This window comes from Lolium rigidum, chromosome 1 (assembly GCF_022539505.1).
Source record: "Lolium rigidum isolate FL_2022 chromosome 1, APGP_CSIRO_Lrig_0.1, whole genome shotgun sequence".
Lineage (NCBI taxonomy): Eukaryota > Viridiplantae > Streptophyta > Magnoliopsida > Poales > Poaceae > Lolium > Lolium rigidum.
In genome coordinates, this window is record NC_061508.1 from 5,058,884 (window position 1) to 5,079,268 (window position 20,385).

Genomic DNA, 20,385 nt, shown 5'->3' on the forward strand with positions numbered 1-20,385 from the left:
AAAACATGCATGCATGCTGAAATGAGGGGCTAAATTAAGATGGTAATGTTGAGTTTTGAATGTGCAACATGCCATAAGATAAACTTACCGACACCGCCGGACCATTAGCAGAAGAGAAGGCTGCCCTGTTTTTTATTCGTTCGTCGCGGTCAGTGCGACACAGGCGAGAGATCCACCATGGGTCCATGGCAATGCTTAATGAATTTTGTGGTAACGGCTAAACCGCTCGCTCGCTTCGCACTTGGCGCGCCCCTATAAATCAGCCCGGCCTCGTGTAGCTACGTACACCGAACTCGATCGAACAAGACGAAGCTTTGTAGCTAGTTCGATATCCCATACCTCCCATGGCGTCCAGCTCGAGCTCGTTGAGGATACCGGTAATGTGCACCGTGCTCCTGTTGCTGCTGTCCGCCGTCCGGTGCTGCGAGGCCGACGCCGACCTCGTGCAGGTGAAGACCGTCGGCGTCGGTCGAAGAATGCTGATCGACGGGGGCAATGGCGCCGTCGTCTTCTCGCGGCCGGTAGACTCTGATCACTTGTCAGCTGGGAGAGCGGCGATGCCGTACTCTGAGTCGAAGAGGACCAGCCCCGGCGGCCCGGACCCTCAGCACCATTAAGCTAGTAACCTAGATGACTCGATCGCCCCGACGTGCAAAGCTCTTGGATGTAACTCGTCGTTTTAGGGACAACATACCATGCGGCCGGTTAGCTGAAATATCTAAAAGTCTCTCTCGATCGGCTTCTAGATGATTACTACTCAAACATGAGTTCTGTAGTTCATGGAGGAAGCAAGAAATAAAGTCAATATATCACACTTTTCAGACATTGTTCCTTGGTTTTTATTTACTACCTTTGTCCACAAAAGTATGTTGAAAGTTTGTCTAAATCTAGATATATCTAGACACTCTCTTTAGTGTATAGATACATTCAAATTTAGACAATCTCTGACATCATTTTATAGACGGAGGGGGACTAAGATGTACTCCCTCCATGCAGATTTATTAGGCTACTACGTACTTTGAGAAATGTTTTGACCATTAATTTAACCAATAAAATCTGAGATTTATTTTGCAAAAGTTATCATATTGAAAAGAATTTTTTCCGTGTTATAATTTTTGTGGCATATATTATATATTTTGTTAATCAACTTAATGGATAAAGTTTTTGATCTTAAAGTTTTTCTAAAAACTGTATATAGGGAGTAGTCTTCCTTCACAATTAGGGTGTGTTTGGCGACTAGTGAGGTCAGATATTCATATTCCTATCTCACTCCACTTAAAAATGTTATCAAGTGTCGTGGCTTATGTTTAAATTTAATTCAAAACTATGATTTTTTTTTGAGATAAACTATGATATTTATTATGTATCGGAGGGAGTAGGTAAGTTCCATTGAATATGATGTTGGGCTACGCCCTTTTCCTCCAGGTAAGCACTTGTATTTTTTGGCTATACAAAGAAGAAAAAATTATGGGAAATTTACAACCAAAAGTTCATCTAAAATATAAATTTTTTCACCAAAACTTTGCAGACATATACAGGGCATGTGTATGTATTCATGGATTATTTTTCGTGATTTTTCAAACTCAAAAGTACAATCTTCGAATTTTTTAAAATCTGAGCACACTTGTGCTCGGGTGCTGCAAGTCCTTTCTCATTGAGTTATCTTGTTTGAGTGAGAAGGGAGTATGTAAGGGGCAAGGACTGGTGTACCCGTAAGAATAAAATCTTGGAGGGGGGGGGGGGGCGAGGTTTCTGGTAACAATAGTTACGGAGCTAAGCGGTTAAATACCGGATGAGATTTTCAAACAAAAATTGAATTTCAAATTAAAAAGTGTCTAAACATTCTGAATATAATGTTCTGATAACCAAAACAAATAGGCTGGGACATGGGAGTATAGCGGAGGGGAAACACATACAGTTTCTTATATGATGATTGGTCATGTTATACTTTTAATAATAGATTTTTGCGTTATACAATTTATATTATGTTTGTTCAATTAATGATCCAGGAATGCACACATAACCTATATACTGGGACCGAGGCAGTACCTTTGACATTGTGGCTTAATTACTTGCTCCTCTTTCATTTTTTTTTTTTTTTGATAAGAAAGATTTTTTTTTTTTTTGTGATATGAGACAACACCAACAATCAGAGAAGTGGAGAAAAGAGAATCCATGTGATGGGAATACGCCCCCTAGCGCGGGCGTTTAATTGGGCCAGCCAACTAGCAAGTTAGGTCCAGTTTTCCCCAGGTTTTCTCTTTTTTCCGAGTTTGGCGGTTCTTCTGGTTCTACACATTTTGATGTTTTTTCTGTGTTTTTTAGTCTTATGTAGTTTTTATGAGATTTTCAAATTTTTGGAAATGCTCAGATTTTGTAAATGTTCAAACTAAAAAGAATGTTCATACTAAAAATTGTTCAAATTTATAATTTTCATAATATATATTGTTCAAAATTAAATATTGTCCAAATTTAAAATATATTCGAATTTTAAGAATTTTTATATTTAAAAATTTCCCAAATTTTAAATTTTGTTCAAATTTAAATTTTATTCTATTTAAAAAATGTTTGAATTTGAGAAAAAGGAAATATACCTGTTACTTACTGGACCATTTTGGGAGTGGCTCAGGAGGAAGGCGTTATTCCCGCATGCACTGGAGCGGACAATAGAGCCTCCCACTGTGACCACCCTCAGTAGAAAACGTGTGATCGTTGTGGATGGACACTAGAAACAGGAGGCATCTGGAATCAATGTTCTTTTTTTGGCTCTAGTTTGAAAATCTCGAGGTGCGTGGGGAGGCGGTGTGGTGCACGCTGCCGGCCTTGTAGCGGCGTTGTGCTAGGCATCTTGCTCGGGGCAAAGACTAGTTGGCTAGTGCGAGTGCGTGTTTCATGCGTTCGCTTGCCTCCTCTTCCGCCAGAGGGGGCCAGCCAACGAGTGGCAGCGTGGGGGCCACTGGCTCGGCTGATTAATGGTGGCGGTCTTGGGGTTCCTCTTGCACCAAGACGAAGATCCTTTTGATGCATCTCCCCTTTGATCTGGCTGGAGTGTTGAGTTTTGGAAGGCTCCGCCGGCAAACTTCATTGGGCGTGTCATGCCTGGAGATTGCTGGATCGAGTGGGATTCGGTCATGCGCAACCATGTTGTTTCCGATCGCTTGGTTACAGGAGAGAGCGGCGCTAAGCACTGCTATATGTTGCCATCTTGGGACATGTTTCGTTCCATGGTGAAGTTAGAGACCGAGAATGTCATGGAAGCCGAGACCGGGAAGTAGTAATGGTGGTTCGAGTCTTTGCGGTGATGAGGAATTTGATTGGTGATTCAAGACTCGTAGCAGCGGTTGCAAGTGAGGGAAATATCATATGGGAAGTTCATAGGCTTGGAGCGTTTTTAAAGAATTTGGACTTCAGTTGTTGTCTTGGTGGTGATTGTATTGCTGCTACGAAGAATAGATCACTCTAGCTGGATTTTTTTGCTTCTTCCTCTTTTTAAGGTCGTGGGCATCCCTGTGCTATTAGGGTGTTGCATTGTTGCAGAAGCTAGGTGTAATTGGTATCGTTGCAATATTATTTCATTTATCAAAAAAAAAGTTTGGGCTATAGTTATTTTCCTAGATGCATATATGCACTGCAGGCTCAATTTTCATACTAGAGCCCAACAACGCTCCCTTGCACTGAGAAATATAGAACTCTCTTCCGTCGCCACATCGAAGCGACGAAACCAGAACTCACTTTATCGGCAAGCCAAATCTTCTGGCACGACACTCCTAAACTTACAGACTGCTCCTGAGGTAGTATAAATTTGCGAAGAACTATTAGAGCGTGTTTGGCATCCATTATTTTATTTTATTTTGTAGAAATAATATAAAATTGATGAAATTATTTTATTTATCTTGCATAAATAAAATTAATGAAATAAATAACATCATTTTATTCGGCAAATTTAAGGACATTTTTTGCGAAACACAGTACAATCAAAGACGCTCATACATACGCGCACACACTCACCCCTATGAACGCACACACGCACACCCTACCCCTATGAGCACCTCCAAGAGACTGCGTTAAAGAATTGATCCGGCGGGTCTTGAGATTGACGAAGTCACCACAGGCACCTCGCTGTCGACGGGAACGTCGCCTCCCACTGAAAAATATTCCGCCTTTATGAGACACCAAAGTGTCAAATCTGGGATTTGAACTCTGGTGGGCTGGGGGTGCCACTGCCCTCCTAACCATCCAACCACAGGTTGGTTCTCGGCAAATTTAAGGACATGACATGGGCATGGGATGAATTTTTCAATTGTATTCTTTCGTGTGGCAGCCAAACAAGGTTATTCTCTAAATCAGAGATGAATTTCTTGGTTCCGGCCCAAGTCTTTATTCCACATTCCTTAACAAATGACGAATGCATACAATACAACAGCCCCTAAAACCAATGCATGCAAACAAACGAATCCAGCACGATAATCATCTTGTGTATGTAGAAATAAAGAACGGAACTCCCCGGCCTAGCAGATCGATCGACGGAGTTCTTGTGGAATCTCGTCGTCACTCCTGGAAGTACTTGACGGCGTTGTTGGGGTCGATGTCGCTGCAGAGCGGCAGGTCAGCCGGCAGCACCTCCAAACTCAAATTGGCGTCTCTCAGCGCGAACACCACCTCCTCGAACAGCAGCCGGTTCCCCAGCGGCGTCAGGTGCAGCCCGTCGTCCCTGCACGGAAACGTACACCATGGATAATGGATGGAGAGGGTCAATAAACAACTCGCATGCGTAAGACAGAGCGGCGCGTCTTGTCGTGTCGCGATGCCTACGGCGGTCGGCGGCGTACCTGAGGAAGGACGTCTCCCAGCCGGGAAACTTCTGCATCCTGGACCAGATGTCGATGACCCGAAGCCCGGACTGCTTCGCCACCTCCACGCACGCGCGGGCGTACCGCCCGGCGGCCTCGTTGGTCCGCTCGGGCAGGCCCGACACGTCGCCGCCGTAGGGGTACCGGACGCGGCCGCGCTCGTTGACGGGGGGCGGCGCGATGAGGATCACCGCCGCCGACGGCCAGCGCGTGCGGAGCACGGCGCAGATGGCGCGGAGGTTGTCCTTATACTCCGAGAGGGGCACGTGCTGGAACGCGCTGGCCCGGTCGGGCAGGGACGCGTCGTTGGCGCCGAAGAGGACGGTGACGGCAGCGACGGCGGAGCGGGGGAGGGTGGCGATGGCGCGGCCGGCGACGAGGGAGGCCCAGCGCGTGTTGTAGCCGCTGTAGCCGCGGAGGACGACGTCGGCGGAGCGGGAGTAGTGGTTGGCCAGGTGCGCGCCCCAGCCGCCCTCCCCGAACGACTCCTCCGTGATCGAGTCGCCGAACAGCACGATCGACGGCCTCATCTCGATGCCCTTGTCGTCGTCCTCGCAATGTGTACTGTACTTGCAGCTGCCGGCCGGGACCGGACACGAACCTGATCGATGACTTCGAACTCAAGTACGTCCCGTGCTGAGCTCGATGAGATTGGCATGGATCGCTGCGAGGGTATATATACACGCCAGCTGAGGCGGCAGCTAGCATGCGACGAGAGCGAGCGTACGGACGCATGTGTGGTGACCTCACGTCTGACATATTACTAGTTCGAAACCTCGGATCTGTGCTACGGACAAACTCGTTCTCGGTCCTGTTGCCCTGTTTTCAGGTGACGTACGTAGCCGGTTCCTGCTCATGTACACGAAACTGAGTATCGAAATCCAAACAGCACTCCTCAGTCTTCTGATGATGGGAAGCTCCAGCACAGATTTCAAGACGTCGTAGAGGTTTACGAGCTTAGTTCAGATGGGGATTGTAAGTGGAATGTACGGAGTGCTTTTTTTTTTTTTCCCGACAACTCTCTTAGAGCATCTCTAATGGAGCTTGTAGAGATGTAAACAAACACATTCCCTACTAAATCCACACGTACGTTGGTTCTTTTTTTTTTTCCTTTTTCCCTTGCCTTCTTCTTTTTCTTCTTCCTCTGCTCCAACCGCCCGCTTGAAACCACCGCCCCGCTCCCGCCCCCCCCCCCCCACCTCCAGCCGAGGTCCATGCCACCCGCCCCGCCCCGGCGAACTCGACTCTGGCGAGCTCGACCCCACCCCGCCCCGTCCCATCACGGACGCCTCCAGGGCCGCCCTGCCCGCACCCGGCGAACTCGTGGCCAGCCGGTTGCCCGCTCTCCCTTCCCCGAGCTCGCAACACAGGGCCTCGCCGAAATTTGGTTGTCCACCGGCCGGATTTTGCCGAATTTTGGTCATATTCCGGGAGTCCTCCGGCGGAACTGCAGTGTTTGGAGCTGAAGCTTCATCCCGCTAAAACGCCACTAGGAATACAGGTTAGCCTTCAGTTCGACCTTTCAACCCCTACAAATAGGGGGCAGAGTTTGGTTTTCGGGCTCGACCTATCATTTTATTTTTTTTTGGTTTCCCCGTTTACACTAACTGACCTGCGCCGATTTTCGAACCGAACCCGTAAACTGGCGGTTATTTTTCGGTTTTGCCCAGTTTACAAGCTCTGCTAGAGATGCTCTTAGAAGGGGTAGGGTGGACAGCAGCCCAAAGAACAAGGTCAAGCTCAAAAGTTAAACCGTGTGAAGTTCTAACTATTTTTATAGTAGAAAAAAACTAGCAACAATTATACGACTGCATAGATATGTTGTGCAACTATTTTTTCCTAAAATTCTCGTCAAACTTTACATGGTGATAATGTTTATTTTTTATTTTTTGAAAAGGGGCTTGCTCCAGCATGTGCATCAATTGATGCATGCAGCTTTTTATTTAAATTTGTTACTTGTCCAAACACTAAGGGTCTATAACATGAATCAGCCACTCAAAAATAAAATAAAAATATAATAGCCAACATCACATGCAAATAATGAGGTAGTTGATTATCATTTTCAGTCGGATGCACTCAAAATATATGGCCGGTGCAGCTCCTCCGGATGTAGAAACAACCACTTTCGGATTGAATGTGTATCCCGTGAAATAACCTAAAAAATAGAAGGATCTTTTTTTTTTGTTAAAAGATAAAGTCATTGTGTGTGTTCCATATTACCGGTAATAAAGCACAAGCTCCCACCTGGATCTGAACTTCACTTTTTTGACATACACCATGCAACCAATTACCGAACAAAATCGTTATATTAGTTGGGGTGAAATAATAAATGTTCGTGTGAACACCACGCCAAACAATCCTCGCTAGTGTACAATCTATAAAAACTTTTATTTTTTTATCTTGAGATTACAAAAGCAACACTTCATATTACCTTTCCATTTGTGTTTAGCTAGATAATCCTTGCTAATCCTAAATTTAAGTGTTAATTTCATTTTTCAAATATATTTGCAAAGATAAGGGGTACGGCCATTCATGTTTATCTGTAAACCTTCCTGAGGTAGTTAAACTCCAAATTAACAAACACATCTTTATCACTAAAAATAAACAAACATCCAATGAACAAAGAACTAAATGCAGCAATGTAGCCCATTATTTAACCATTAAAACTCTTCTAAACACTATAATTAGATGGTTCTTTGCTAAAACATCAGCCACGAAAACCTCGTTTCGATGAGCGATGTTATTCAACGAAGGATATTGATGTGCTAAAGGCGAATCTCCTAACCACGTATCTTTCCAGAACCGTGTGTTCTATCCATCGCCCACCGAGAAGGACCGTTTGGCAAAAAACTAATCTTTAACTTTGATGGGACCACGCCAAAAGGGTGAGTCTGAAGGTTTTGTAGTGTAAATATTTATTTTGGATTAAATCGTGCCACTCCTCTTCTTTCGATAAGATTTTAAAATGCAGTTTCCTTGATAGGCACTTGTTTCTAATCTCTAATAATACTGCTCCTAGCCCCTCTTGATCTTTCGACCTACAAATTATACTCTATTTAGTTTAGTCTGTTTTTGCGTTTGTGTTCATCACTTTTCCAAAAACAAATGGGATCTATAGAAGTCCAATGTTTTCCTTACTAGCTTTAAAATATTAAAGAAGGACAACATAAACATAGAAAGCCTAGTGAGTACCAAATTAATCAAGACCAACCGATCATGGTAAGAGAGTAACTTACCTAGCCAACTAGCAAGTTTCTTTTCGAAACGGTCCTCAATTGCCTTGCACTCACTATTTTTACTTTCAATAACGAAAAGGAATCCACAGGTGCCTAAACTGTAAAGATCCTGATTCACAACCACGCATATAACAATATTGATCGTGAACCTCTTCCACTTTCCAATAACAAAATCAATTTAATTATGGAAGTTAATCTTTAGACTAGAAAGTTGTTCAAAAATGTTAAGGATTACTTTCATATTTATATCCTTATCCAAATCATGTTCCATAAATAAAATAGTGTCGTACGCATACTGTAGTATCGAGACTCCATTTAGAAATATGTTATCCTAATTACCCCATTTAGCAAAATTTATGCCAATTTTTACCCCTTTAATTTTTGTACCTTTATGCCATCAAACTACTGACTGCAAAAAGCATCCATTGCTATTCTACCTGCAAGAATACAATATGCGCCATGGCATAATCTTCACGTGACGATGGTAATGTAGGTCGTGTTCGCCAAGCTGCTATGTTGCATCTGGAATCCATACACATGCATGCAGGTGTGACAGGAGTGGTGTTGAGTTTGACGTAGCATAGATTTTGATCGGCTTAAGCAAGACACTGGCTGTCACTGGCGGAGCTACTAAGGGGCTGAACCAGGCCGTGGCCCACCCAGCATTTCTGCAAAAGTATCTATACCTAAGTATAATCGGTGGCCCAACCCATTGGCAGTAGCAAACGAAAGTAGTTAACGAGCAAGCAGGCTGGCAAACTCGCAGCGAGCATGCACCGAGAGCTCCTAGGTACTTAGAAGAATGCTCTTTTCTCAAAAAAAAAAAAACTTAGAAGAATGCTCACGTTTCTTTCTTATTCATTCTTCTTCAATAAAATTATTGTCGTTCCTATCTAAGGTAAGTAGCTAGCTTTGTTAATCAATTCTATATAAAAAAGCTAGCGGTTAGTCAATTTAGGAGATCATTTATCTTGGCTGGAATTTTTTCTTCTTTCAAATTCCTATTTAGTCATTTGATGGAGAAATTAAAATTTCCGGAAATTTACTCTGCATTTACTAACAGAACACATTTTAAATTGTTAAAAAAATCCAAACAAATATTTGCGGGTTCAGCTCCACATTCTATGTGCTCACAGAAAGTTTCACAAAAAAACAATATTTGTTTATCCTGAGAAGACTGTGTGCACCTATAACGCAGAGATATACGCGCCAATATTTTTTCAGGATTTTTGACTATTTATTTCAAAATGTGTTTAAAACACAGAGCATATGCATTCAAGAGCCAGAACTCGCCGTGTCAGATGTTTCACTCTATTTTCTCCAAAAATTGCTTGTCAATTTTTTTGCGCTATCCTTTAGTTGGCCCACCCAGCCTTTTCTTTCAAGCTCCACCACTGCTGGCTGTCCTTTCCTTGAGGGAAGACATGTCCTGTTCTTCATGGTAGAATACATCAGCGTGTCTATGGGAGAAGTAGTTGCACACTCATGGTAAAGCAACATCGATTAATTGTTTGATTTTCTTTTTTCCATAATAGTTACAGAATTAAACAAATTGGCACGTTAAGGTGCCTAACACTCTGGATCCATCGATAAAAATGCTCACAAAATTTTAGAAGGGGTAAAAAGTGACACATTTTTTTGCTAAATGGGGTAATGAAGATGAAAAATTTCTAAATTGGATAATTAGTGTCACAAATTTTAAAGCAGGGGTAAAAACTGGAATTTACTCAAAAAATAATGTTTGGCTCTATGTGCAATGCACCCTTTAGCTGGCTACCATACCGTGGCTAGTCGGCCCGCGAATCAGCCAGAACCGTGGCGACGAGAATCTTGGTGCACGGCGGTGCGTCGCATCCGCCCGACACTGCAACCCGAGTTTGCACTACCTGACAATCGTCCATGACAAGGGCGTGCGGCATGCCATGCCCCACGGTCAGGCTGGTTCAATTCCTTCCGTGAGGCTGCGATTGGTGGCCTGTTCTGCTCTGCTCGCCGTGGTTGAGCGGCTTGGCCGGATCCGGGAGGTCGGGCGCGGGCGTTCACAACGGCGGCGGATGGGCACGCGCCGCCACCGCCAAACGGAAAGTATCAGGAGACAGCTCGCGCATTTGTCTTTCGCCCGGTGCACGAGGCGAGCAGAAGGAGAGAATACATGATCTAATTCGCGGATCACCGTTAACCTTGATCCTGCCTAGCCAAGCCCAGCTCAGATTTCATTGATCTGCTCCTCTTGTTAGGCCTAACGGATGGGACTGATTTCTTGCAGCAACGGCCTGGAACGGGGGTGCCGCACACCCCCTCCGACCCGGCGGCTATTAATTGGGCCGCAGCCCATCAGGTAACGTTTTTTCTGTTTTCTGTTTTCTATTTTTTTTCTTTTTTCTGTTTACAATTCTATTTTAAAGACCTAAAGTTTTTCTGTTTCTTTTTACGTTTCCAAAATTTGTTCAAATTTTTTTGTATATAGATCTTATAAATGAACGATTTTACTTTTTTAAAAAATTTGAAATACTTCAAAATTTAAGTTTTTCTAAATTCGAGAATCATAAAAAAAATAAAAATCTGTTCAAAAATTCGGAAATTGTTCAAAATTCGAAAATAATTTAAATTTCGAAAATTCGTTTAAAACTCAAAATTTCTTCAAATTTCAAAATTCGTTCAAAACTCAAAATTAGTTCAAATTCAGAAATTCATTCAAAAATCAAAATTTGTTTTAATTTTGAAATTCGTTTAAATTTTAAATTGTTCAAATATCAAAATTCGTTCAACTTTCGAATATGAAAAATTTGAAAATTTTAGAAATTATTTTTGAACATCGAAAAAAGAAAACGGCAGAAAATCGCAAAAAACCAGCACAAACTTGAAAAAACAAAAAAAAATCCGCAGCAAAGGGAGAAACTAAAATAATATATGGGCCTAGCCCATGCTCAGGGAGGGTGTCGTTTCCTATTCGACGGTACCTCGGAGGAGGGATCCTCACGAGGGGAAGAAGAAGTAGGGGCCATCGAGCGAAGAGTTCTCGGGACGGTGGTACGCGAGTTACCCAGCTTCGAAACAACTGCACGATGACAGGGCCTACTACTGCTTGTCTGGAATTATCTAGGCGTTTTCGCGTTGTTACAATGAGTTGGTCATCCCTCTAGGGCTCCCAGGATACGGCTTATAAACGTCCGGATCTAGGGTTACACGGAGAGTCCTAGCCGGAATACAAAATGTCTAACTAAGGAATATTACAATGCCGTGTTCGTCAAGGATCCAACCTTCCTTATGCGCCGTATTGGATCCGGATAATTCATGGGCCTTCACGGATCCGACTATCTTCATAGGTCGGTTGAGATTCGGCTCCTTGTACCTGGGCTGGACATCATCCGTCTTGATCTACAGCAACTGGGCCGCCCGATGGGCCACATACCACCATCACCGTCTATGGGCCACCCGGGCTTGCCGGATCTAGGCCACGCCGTTGATATACCCATAAAGTGTACCCACAACAGTAGCCCCCGAAGTTCTACGAGATTCATCATTCTTTCGACTTCATCTATCCGGATCCGAAGATAATCTTTGAGAGCTTCCAAAACTTCTTTGCTTCCTAATTCATTCAACCGTAAATCATCTGTTCTTCTGTAATATATCTTGATTTTTCTCGTGAGACGTCTCTTAGGCTGGTCATAGTGGCATGATACTACTAGATGATAGTATTTTTATAGTGGGTACGTAGTATCATGAAGTAGTACCATAGTCATAATATATTTATTATTTTTTAGAATCACAGTGCAAATTTATGTACAAGATTTGTTTAGCATTAAGTTTTCTCCTACGATACATTATCTACCTATGTTACTCCAATCTCCTCTCTCCTACTTAATTAGCTGCCACATTAGTATTTTTGTGGAACTAATGTGCATGATACTAGCTATGATACTAGCACTATAGCTAGCCTTACGTCTTATGAGTGATCTCACCAATAATGTAACGACCTGATTTGTAGTTAATTGTAGTTAATCTTTGACTGGCAGGTACCCTATGGCTGCAGGCAGATGGATCAAAGGGACTCCAATAATTAATTAGTGTTAATTGCATCACATCATCATCATTTTCAAATATGGTTTTAGATAGTGGCAATAACATATTAATACCGGGACTGACAAATTAACTGCATGTAACAAGGCAGGCAGTCCTCCGTTCAAACTAAACGATACTTGAGTAAGTGTATAGCAGTTTAAATATTTATCATCAATTTTCACGAAATGTATTATTTATTGTTACTTGGTGATGATCAACCTGATTTCAAACGCCATGTAGTACTACCTCTATCCTTATATTTTTATTGAAAGTCAAATCAAGGAAAGTTTAACCAAATTTTTAGAACAGTCTACGAATATAATATTTTGTAGATACCATACGGAAATATATTTTATTATTTGTTTAATGATTTTTTTTATTTTGCATGTTAATGATTTTCGGTAAAAACTTAGTCAAACTTTACATAGTTTGACTTTCAATAAAAATATAGGAATGGAGGTAGTAGTAAATAATTTAAACTCTAATATGAATTGGATGTTGTGCGAGCAAACGGCCCATCCAAAAGAACAGCCCGCGGGTCCAGCTTGCTACCAATCCATGGGCCCATGGGTTTTTGTTTGCCATCTTTGCATCCGTCGACAAACGAGTTTGTCAACTCTACACACGAGTCAGAGGAATTAGTTTTTATAATGCTTAAGATTAAGATTGATCCTATTCGAAACAGTCTAATCAAAGCTGCCAGTTTCTTGCAAAATCGATGCAAAGTTCTGCGAGTACTCCTGCAGCCCCAAGCGTCTTGAAAAAAAATGAATTAGTGCTAGGAGGAACTAGACACTAAATAATATAGTAGATGCGGGATCTCGGCGTGAGAATTCCAGAAACTCGTTCATGACAGAATTTGAACTCTGGTCGTTGGGGTGCGCCACTGCGACCCCAACCACTGGACTATGCCAACGTCCTCAGCCCCAAGCGTCTTGACCTCTCAATAAACCACTGAATTTGCTAGGACTTTCATAGGCATCGTCAAAAGAAGATAGCATTCCTGTTCTTCCACATTATCCACATGAAAGCAGCAATCACCTTGTTAACTACGGTATTGTTATTATTACTCACCCACTGTCTAGCTATACATTATGATCATTACCCACATCTTTACCCGACATAACAGATAACTCTGCCTATACTATTCTCACAATATTAGAAGTGAAAAACAAGTGGTGTATGGTTTATTTCTCACAAAACAAAATACAGGTTTTATCAAGTATTGCTTGTCTTTTTATCAAATGATCTTCAGTGAGCAGAGAATATCATGAAGACGGGATTGGGGGATTAGCTAAAGAAGGTTCAAGTCTTCGCGATGTTGAGGAGCTTGCTTGGTGTTCCGGGAGTCGCAGCTATGGTATGAAAGTGGGGCGATAGCATAGGTGAAGTTCAGAGTCCTACTTTTCAGGGTGAAAACCCAAGGTCTAGCCTTAACTGGTTATGCCTAGCAATGACCTTGGTTGATGCATTGTTTTGAGAGCGGGGACTATCTTCAGGGTTAAAACCTAAGATCTTTGATCGGACAACAACGGCGTTGGTGCACTGTTCCCTTCTTGGAGGCGTCGCTTTTGGAGAGTCTGTATTTCGCGTGTTGTCTTGTGGTGGATGTACTGTTGTTGCAAGGCATAGGATACTGTGACGGGACTTTTATTACTTAGTTTTCTTTTATCTTTTTTGGTTGTGTGCATTCGTACTGCCATTAGGGTGGTGTGTTGTTGCAGAGGCTGAATGTAATTGATATCTTTTGATATTAATATATTTTCTTTATCGAAAAATGAAACGATATATCTCCAGTGAGCACTGTGGGATAACAACCGAAGGAAAATATGCACCTTAGGGGGGTACATTTTTTTTTTTACGTATTCTTAGGATGTACATATAGATTCCAGACCGTTGGTGATAAACGGGAGTAATCCCCTAAAGTTCAGCACAACATACAGAGACTGGGATGTATAACACTCCTGAATTGTGAAGTTTCCAGATCATAGAGTCTTCTACCTCACCCTCACTAAAGCTAATTGCAGCAGCAATGAGCACGATCTGTCGCCATTGTTCCATCCCATATTATTCTTTTCATTCTTCGGAATGGGTTAGGTTGTTGGTGCACTTTGTAAATGATCTTATCCTCGCAGATATCTCTAAATTCCGGTTGTTGCTTGTATGCATGAAACACTAGAGTATGTGGTTAGTTCAGGCCTTCAGGGTCTGGAAGATTTTAAACACGACTACGACGTCGCTCGTCGACATCTAGTTAGTGAGGTGAACCGGAATAAATATCTCGTTCCCCGGCGAGTAGTGTAAAGTTCGAACGCGACGTGGGCAGTGTCCAAATCGACGTAGTTTTCGCCTTCAGGACATGAATGGCATGCGTGGCCGTGCACGCCTAGTTCTTGGATAAGAAGGCATCATAGTTGACAGGGTCGTTGGAGGCAGGGAGCTTTCCATGCATGAGCATGACAGGGAAACTAAAACAATCTCGTACTAATGTATCTTTATTTTTCTCGTGAGACATCGATCTTATGAATGGTCTCACCAATAATATAACGACCTGATTTGTAGTTAATCTTTGACTGGTAGGTACCCTATGGCTGCAGGCAGATGGATCACAAGGACTACAACAATTAAGTTAGTGTTAATTGCGTCACTGGATTGAGATGTAAGAGCATGTACAGTGGACAATTTTAGCCTTCTTATAGGATTGTCACGTTGGATTTTACTTAGTTGGCGGAGAGAAGCTGAAGAAAAAGAAGTTCGTATTTTTAGGTTAGGAATGATCATAAGAAAAAAAAACTATTTCTCTATTGTGTGTACCATATAGTAATATAAAATTTTACAAAAAATTAACTAATTCTTATTAATTATTAGGGATAATAATAAGAGATAATGCATTGTATGATTTATATTAATTGCCTTATCTAGATGACGTAGAGCTAAGGTAAGACATGCCTTCCTACCATTGTACACGTCCTAACACCATTTTCAAATATGGTTAGATACGGGCAATAAGATATTAACACCGGTCTGACAAATTAAAGGCCATGGAACGATCAAGGCACTCATCCGTTTCATACTAAGCAATATTTGGGTGAACTGTCGCCACCGGCTTGATCTCCTCCTGCCGGCGCCCTCTTCGACCGCTGTGAACAGAGCCAACATCCCTTCACCGTCCTCTTTCATCGCCTCCGCACAGCAGCCACTCGGTCTAGAGACACGGCGGTGCTGTCGCTCCCGGAGCCTCGAGCTGACGTCCACATGCCCGTGAAGGTGGCCATGCTAGCTACGCCGCCCTCCACCCAAGATCTCGCTGTCACGCTCAACGAGGCTGCCCTTTCTGCCCGCAAGTCCGACCGTGTCGTTTGTGGACTGCTGATGGTGAAGTGCCCACTCCTCTCGGAGGTGGCTATTCTGGACCTGCTCCCCACCGCTTCGCCGACGCCACCCGTGAAGGCCTCGATGCCCATCCTTACTAGTATGTGCTCCCAACCCCAGCAGGTTGCATCGATGACCACATTGGTCCTTCCGACCGATGTTCATGCGCCTCCTCTGTGCATGGGAAGCATTGAAAAGCTCATCCTTGAGTCGGCCATCCCGGTGCAGCTGGTGCAAGCTATGTTCGACCACTCCTTCAATGCATCGACGCTTGTGGTCTTGCCGCTTGCTGCAGGTTTGACCCATCCACTGTCGATAGAAACTCTGTCGTCGCATATGTGCTTGGGCGCGGTCGTCAAGCTCGTCCCCGAGATGGCAACCGTGGACCAACTTCTTCCATAGTGGCTGCAGCCAGTGTGGCGGTTCTAGCTACCGCAGACGCGACGACCGTCGCGGGGCACGACATGGTGCCTTGGGAGCTCATCAAGTCTAAGCGTAGTCTGCACCGCACAACTTTCGCTCCTCTGGAGGTGAAGACTCGTCCCCCACCTCTTGCTTGGCTTAACGGGAGATAGCTCAGTTGCCATGAAGCTGGGCACTAGGCTTCGGTCTGCCACTAGCCTCTTAGGAGTCTTAGCTGTAATAGTTTTCTCCAAGTTGGCCACAAAGTGAAGGTCTGCACATGAAGAACTACTTCTTGTGTCCTCCTCATCAAGTATCCCCTCCCCGTCAGCAACCGTAGCCATCTTGTCAACCAAACAATTTGCAGTTGCGGGTTGTTCTGGCTGCACGGGCAAGACTGGTTCACTCCAAGTTACAAGGGTGTCTAGCTCAGGTCGAGAGTTTTCCGGTGAGAGCGGAGGCTACCCTTGGCAAGCCATTGGTTGACCCTTATGTGTCTACTTCGTCCGAGCTCTATGTTGGTTCCACCGACGATTGGGAAGCCAACCACTATGGTTGTTTCTTTTCTAGGCACTGCTCATCATCGAACTGGGTGTGTTGGCTGCATCTACGTGCAAGGACATCGCGGGGGGCATAGCTCTGGTGATGTTGATCGTGCCCGAGTTGCAGGAGTTGTGCAGGGAGTCAAGTCCTTCCCCGTCGATGGTGTATTTGGAGGTGGAATCTCTAGGGCCCTCGGCGGTGGCTTGTGCCACTATCCCAGAGCTCATTCAGTCGCTTGCCTTTGTTGACTGGTTCTCTTTGCAAAAGAGCTCTGTGACCTACTCGGCAGTTTGGAGACGGCTATCCCTAGATACAAATCACATAACCTATAAGGATAAGGAGCATCTCAAGACCGAAAGTAAGAAGAGTGGCACAACAAGAAAAGTGTTCGTGACTGCTTCAGGGATGATCTCGTCTTTTCTAGTTGTTGTGTCCAAGATCGTCGACTGGTGTTGTGTGTTTCCTTTGTTGTGTGTGGTTATGTTTGTGTTGAGAGTTTCAGGCCACAACGGGTGGGGAGAGTTGGTCGAACTTCCTAGGCAATCGAGGAGTTGCGGACTTTGAGTTTGGTCCACATGTGGGTCGTTATAACAGTTTTCACCCGGGTTCTGATTAATTAACTGAGTATTTTTTTCTTATTAATTAATAGATTGAGTTAAAGTTTTTGCCGCCTGTTTTTTTGGAGACTTGGAGTAGTAATGTGCTTGCCCTTGAAATAGTTGGTTCCATGCAAGTGCTAGAATTCGGAGTTGCGCTCAGTATAACTTTACCGCATCATGTAGTTTTTAGAATGCTTAAAAGTTAAGATTGACCCTATTTGGAACACTCTGATCAAAGTTGGCGGTTTCTTGCAAAATCTATGCAAACTTATGCGAGTACTCCTGCGGCCCCAAGCTCCTTGACTTCCCAATGAATCACTGAATTTGCTGCAACAACCATTCGAAATATCAACGTCAGATCATGCAGGGCCATTTCTTATCAAAAAAGCCCGAGGTTGCTTCCCCGTGACGGCTCGAACCTAATTAAGCATGGACGTTAGGCAAGAGGAAAGAGTTGTTAGCTAGCAAGGAAGTTACATTCGGAAGTACGTTCGTGTGTTGGCTTGCAAGACACAGTACCAGCATGCATGGTTGCCGCCGCCGATAACGACGGCCCTTGCTCTTCCTCTTCCACCCAAACTAATGGCGAGCGCATGTCCACTAGCGAACTTTGTTTATAAGGAAAAAATAAAAGGTTCCTGCTGCTTCTGCTAGCTAGGAGTATAGTGTGCTACGTACCTGCTCCCCCTTGTCCTGGAGCTTAGACAGCGGCTGGAGAATGATTTTTCTGGTGAGGCATGGAATTAATTGCTTCTTTGGTAAGCTAGTGGCATTTCAATCGGTTAACTAATTGGTTAGGTTAATCAGCTAATGAGTATCATGTATTTTAGTATCGTCTATTTATCTAGATTTTTATGTAGGAGGCGCCTTGCATTTCGATCAGCCGGGAATTAATTAATTAGGGTAATTCCTAGTCGACCAAGTCGATCGAAGAGAAATCCCTCGGCTGTTTCCTTTTTTGGGAATATTTTTCATGCATATTTAGAAGTCAAACAACAAGTTAAAAAATGAACAACTATTACCATCCATCCTATCGATCTAGAGCTAATGTAATTCCCGGGTAGTCGAGAATTAGCATAAGGCTTTTATATATCCCGTGTAGATAAATCTACCACACTTATTTAAGAAAAAGCGAAGTATAAATTGTAGTATAACGTATAGTACCTTGGTGATCATGATTCATGTAAAGTGCGTCAGCAGCAAGATAGCTAGCACTGGAGGAGCAAGGAATCGAAAGCTGCTGTCAAAAGATGTGCCTAGCTTGACGGTCTCATCTCATCATGACTGTAACCTTGTTTACTAGTAGTACTATTTGATTAGTAGTCGCTGAACTTTGGTGAAGCATCTGGGAGTTATATATGGACATGATTGATGGTGTGGCACAGGTTGATGCATGCCGATCAGCCCTATACCAATTTGATAACGCCCGGCATATCAGCCCTCTATCCAACGAACACGTCACTCTGAGGATGACTCACAAGTCAAAGCACGGTCACGACAGAGCACATGCATGCATGATGCATTGGCTGATTTCGATCAAACACGGGTCTGGTCGAGCAACATTGACCCTCCTTTTACTAGTTTATTATCCGCTACGTTTAAAACGTTGCTTTCTCAGCTGTTCCGCATAACCAAGTACAATTTGACAACTAGTATAGCTTATTTTCTTCATTCTAAAATAAGTGTTATCGTTTTATCTAGATATATATATATATATATATATATATACATTAAAATATGTTCAGATACATCTATATCTATACAAACAGTAGGGCATATTTTTTTCAAACCGAGTTATCCTCCTTGCTAAAATGTAGTGCATATAATATATTTTTTAAGGTTAAACGATGCAAAGTTTGACCAAATATAAGAAAAAACATCAATATCTAGAAATATATATGAAAAAACATCTATCCTAGAATAATATATGAAAGTACAACTTGACAACTATAACTTATTTTTCATGTTCTAATATAAGTGTCACCATCTTATCTAGAAATATCTATACATTAAAATATATTTAAATACATCCACATCTATAGAGAGTGCCCACACTTATTTTAAACAGACGTAGCCTCCTAGCCAATATGTAATGCGTATAATTCTTTTAGAAAATCAAACGATGTAAAGTTCAACTAAGCATATAGCAAACTCAGCCATCACTATGTTGATCGGTCCATTAACCCTGTCAAACTTTTTTTCTCCTTGGATCCACCTCTCACAACACAAAAACAGATCTTTGCCTAGTACCAAAAATACCAAATATCCATAAATACTCAGCAAAAGTTTTGTCGAGTGTTACCCTCTGCAAAGAAAATTTTCAGCGAGTGTCATTCATGCAAAGGTAGCCTTTGTTGTATGTCCAGTTTTGACACCCGACAAAGAGCCATTTCGATTGTCAAAATTGGACACTCGGCAAAGGCAATATTTACCGTGTACTTTTTCTTTACTGAATGTACTTTTTTATCTTTACCATGTATATCTTCTTTGCCGAGTATATTTTCGCGGACACTCGGCAAAGGCTGACTTTGCCGAGTACCCAGAAATTTGACACTCGAGAAAAGAGAAAAATAATAAACACAGATCCGTTTTCCCGTAGTTTGTACGCACATATATGTCCCGTGCACGCATATCCAGTGCCAAATTAGCTAAAGAATTGACGCACCATCCACCAGGAAAACAACAGCCATTTCACTTTTATGCATGCATGCATGCATGTCCTCTTCTTCCTCTTGCAGAATTCAGGGGTAGTGGAGTTGTTACGTACGTTCCTTCGGGTGTAACCTACTGCTAATGCTGAGGCACAAGCGAAGAAGAATATTTCTCCTGCCCAACATAGGCCACAACGCATAGCATCCATGCGCTTTATAGAGCTGGGGTGTGTATCAGTGTATGTTAGTGTAACCACACATCATTGCATTGGATTGCATGCAGAGACGGATGCTGTTGCTGACAATGGTGTTTGACCCGCCGCTAGCTAGCTTCCTCAACCGGGAAAAGATGAAAGCAAAATGTTGGCGTCTGGTTGACACAATCGCCAGACACATATAACCACCGGTGCTGTTTAGCTGGCTGGCTGCTAGCTGATGCAGTCGTTGCTGGTGTACTTAGCTTTCTGTTTCTGAAGAAGCACGGCTTTTTGGCCATGGATTCAGACAAAGGACTCGTTGCCCATTGTAATGTGGCTCTGGAATCATGCAACATGTATGTGATCATGATGGCTCTCTGTTTTTTTTTAAACATCAGGCCTTAGCCCAGCTTTAAATTAATAAAGCCACGAATGGCAGATACAAGATGCTGATAGTTCAGCTAACAGGCAAC

General features: G+C 43.1%; 2 protein-coding genes across 2 annotated transcripts; one reads left to right on the forward strand and one right to left on the reverse strand.

The window, feature by feature from the left end:
- Positions 1–344: 344 nt before the first annotated feature.
- On the forward strand, positions 345–617 carry LOC124684782. Its single transcript, XM_047219033.1, has one exon. The coding sequence runs from the start codon at positions 345–347 to the stop codon at positions 615–617; it is 273 nt and encodes a 90-aa protein (XP_047074989.1).
- A 3,815-nt stretch (positions 618–4,432) lies between these two features.
- On the reverse strand, positions 4,433–5,380 carry LOC124666507 (GDSL esterase/lipase At5g45920-like). Its single transcript, XM_047203860.1, has 2 exons — positions 4,830–5,380; positions 4,433–4,711 (listed from the first exon to the last, which is right to left on the reverse strand). Exons 1-2 carry the CDS (start codon positions 5,378–5,380, stop codon positions 4,549–4,551), a joined length of 714 nt encoding a protein of 237 aa, XP_047059816.1. The 3' UTR covers positions 4,433–4,548.
- Positions 5,381–20,385: the final 15,005 nt, after the last annotated feature.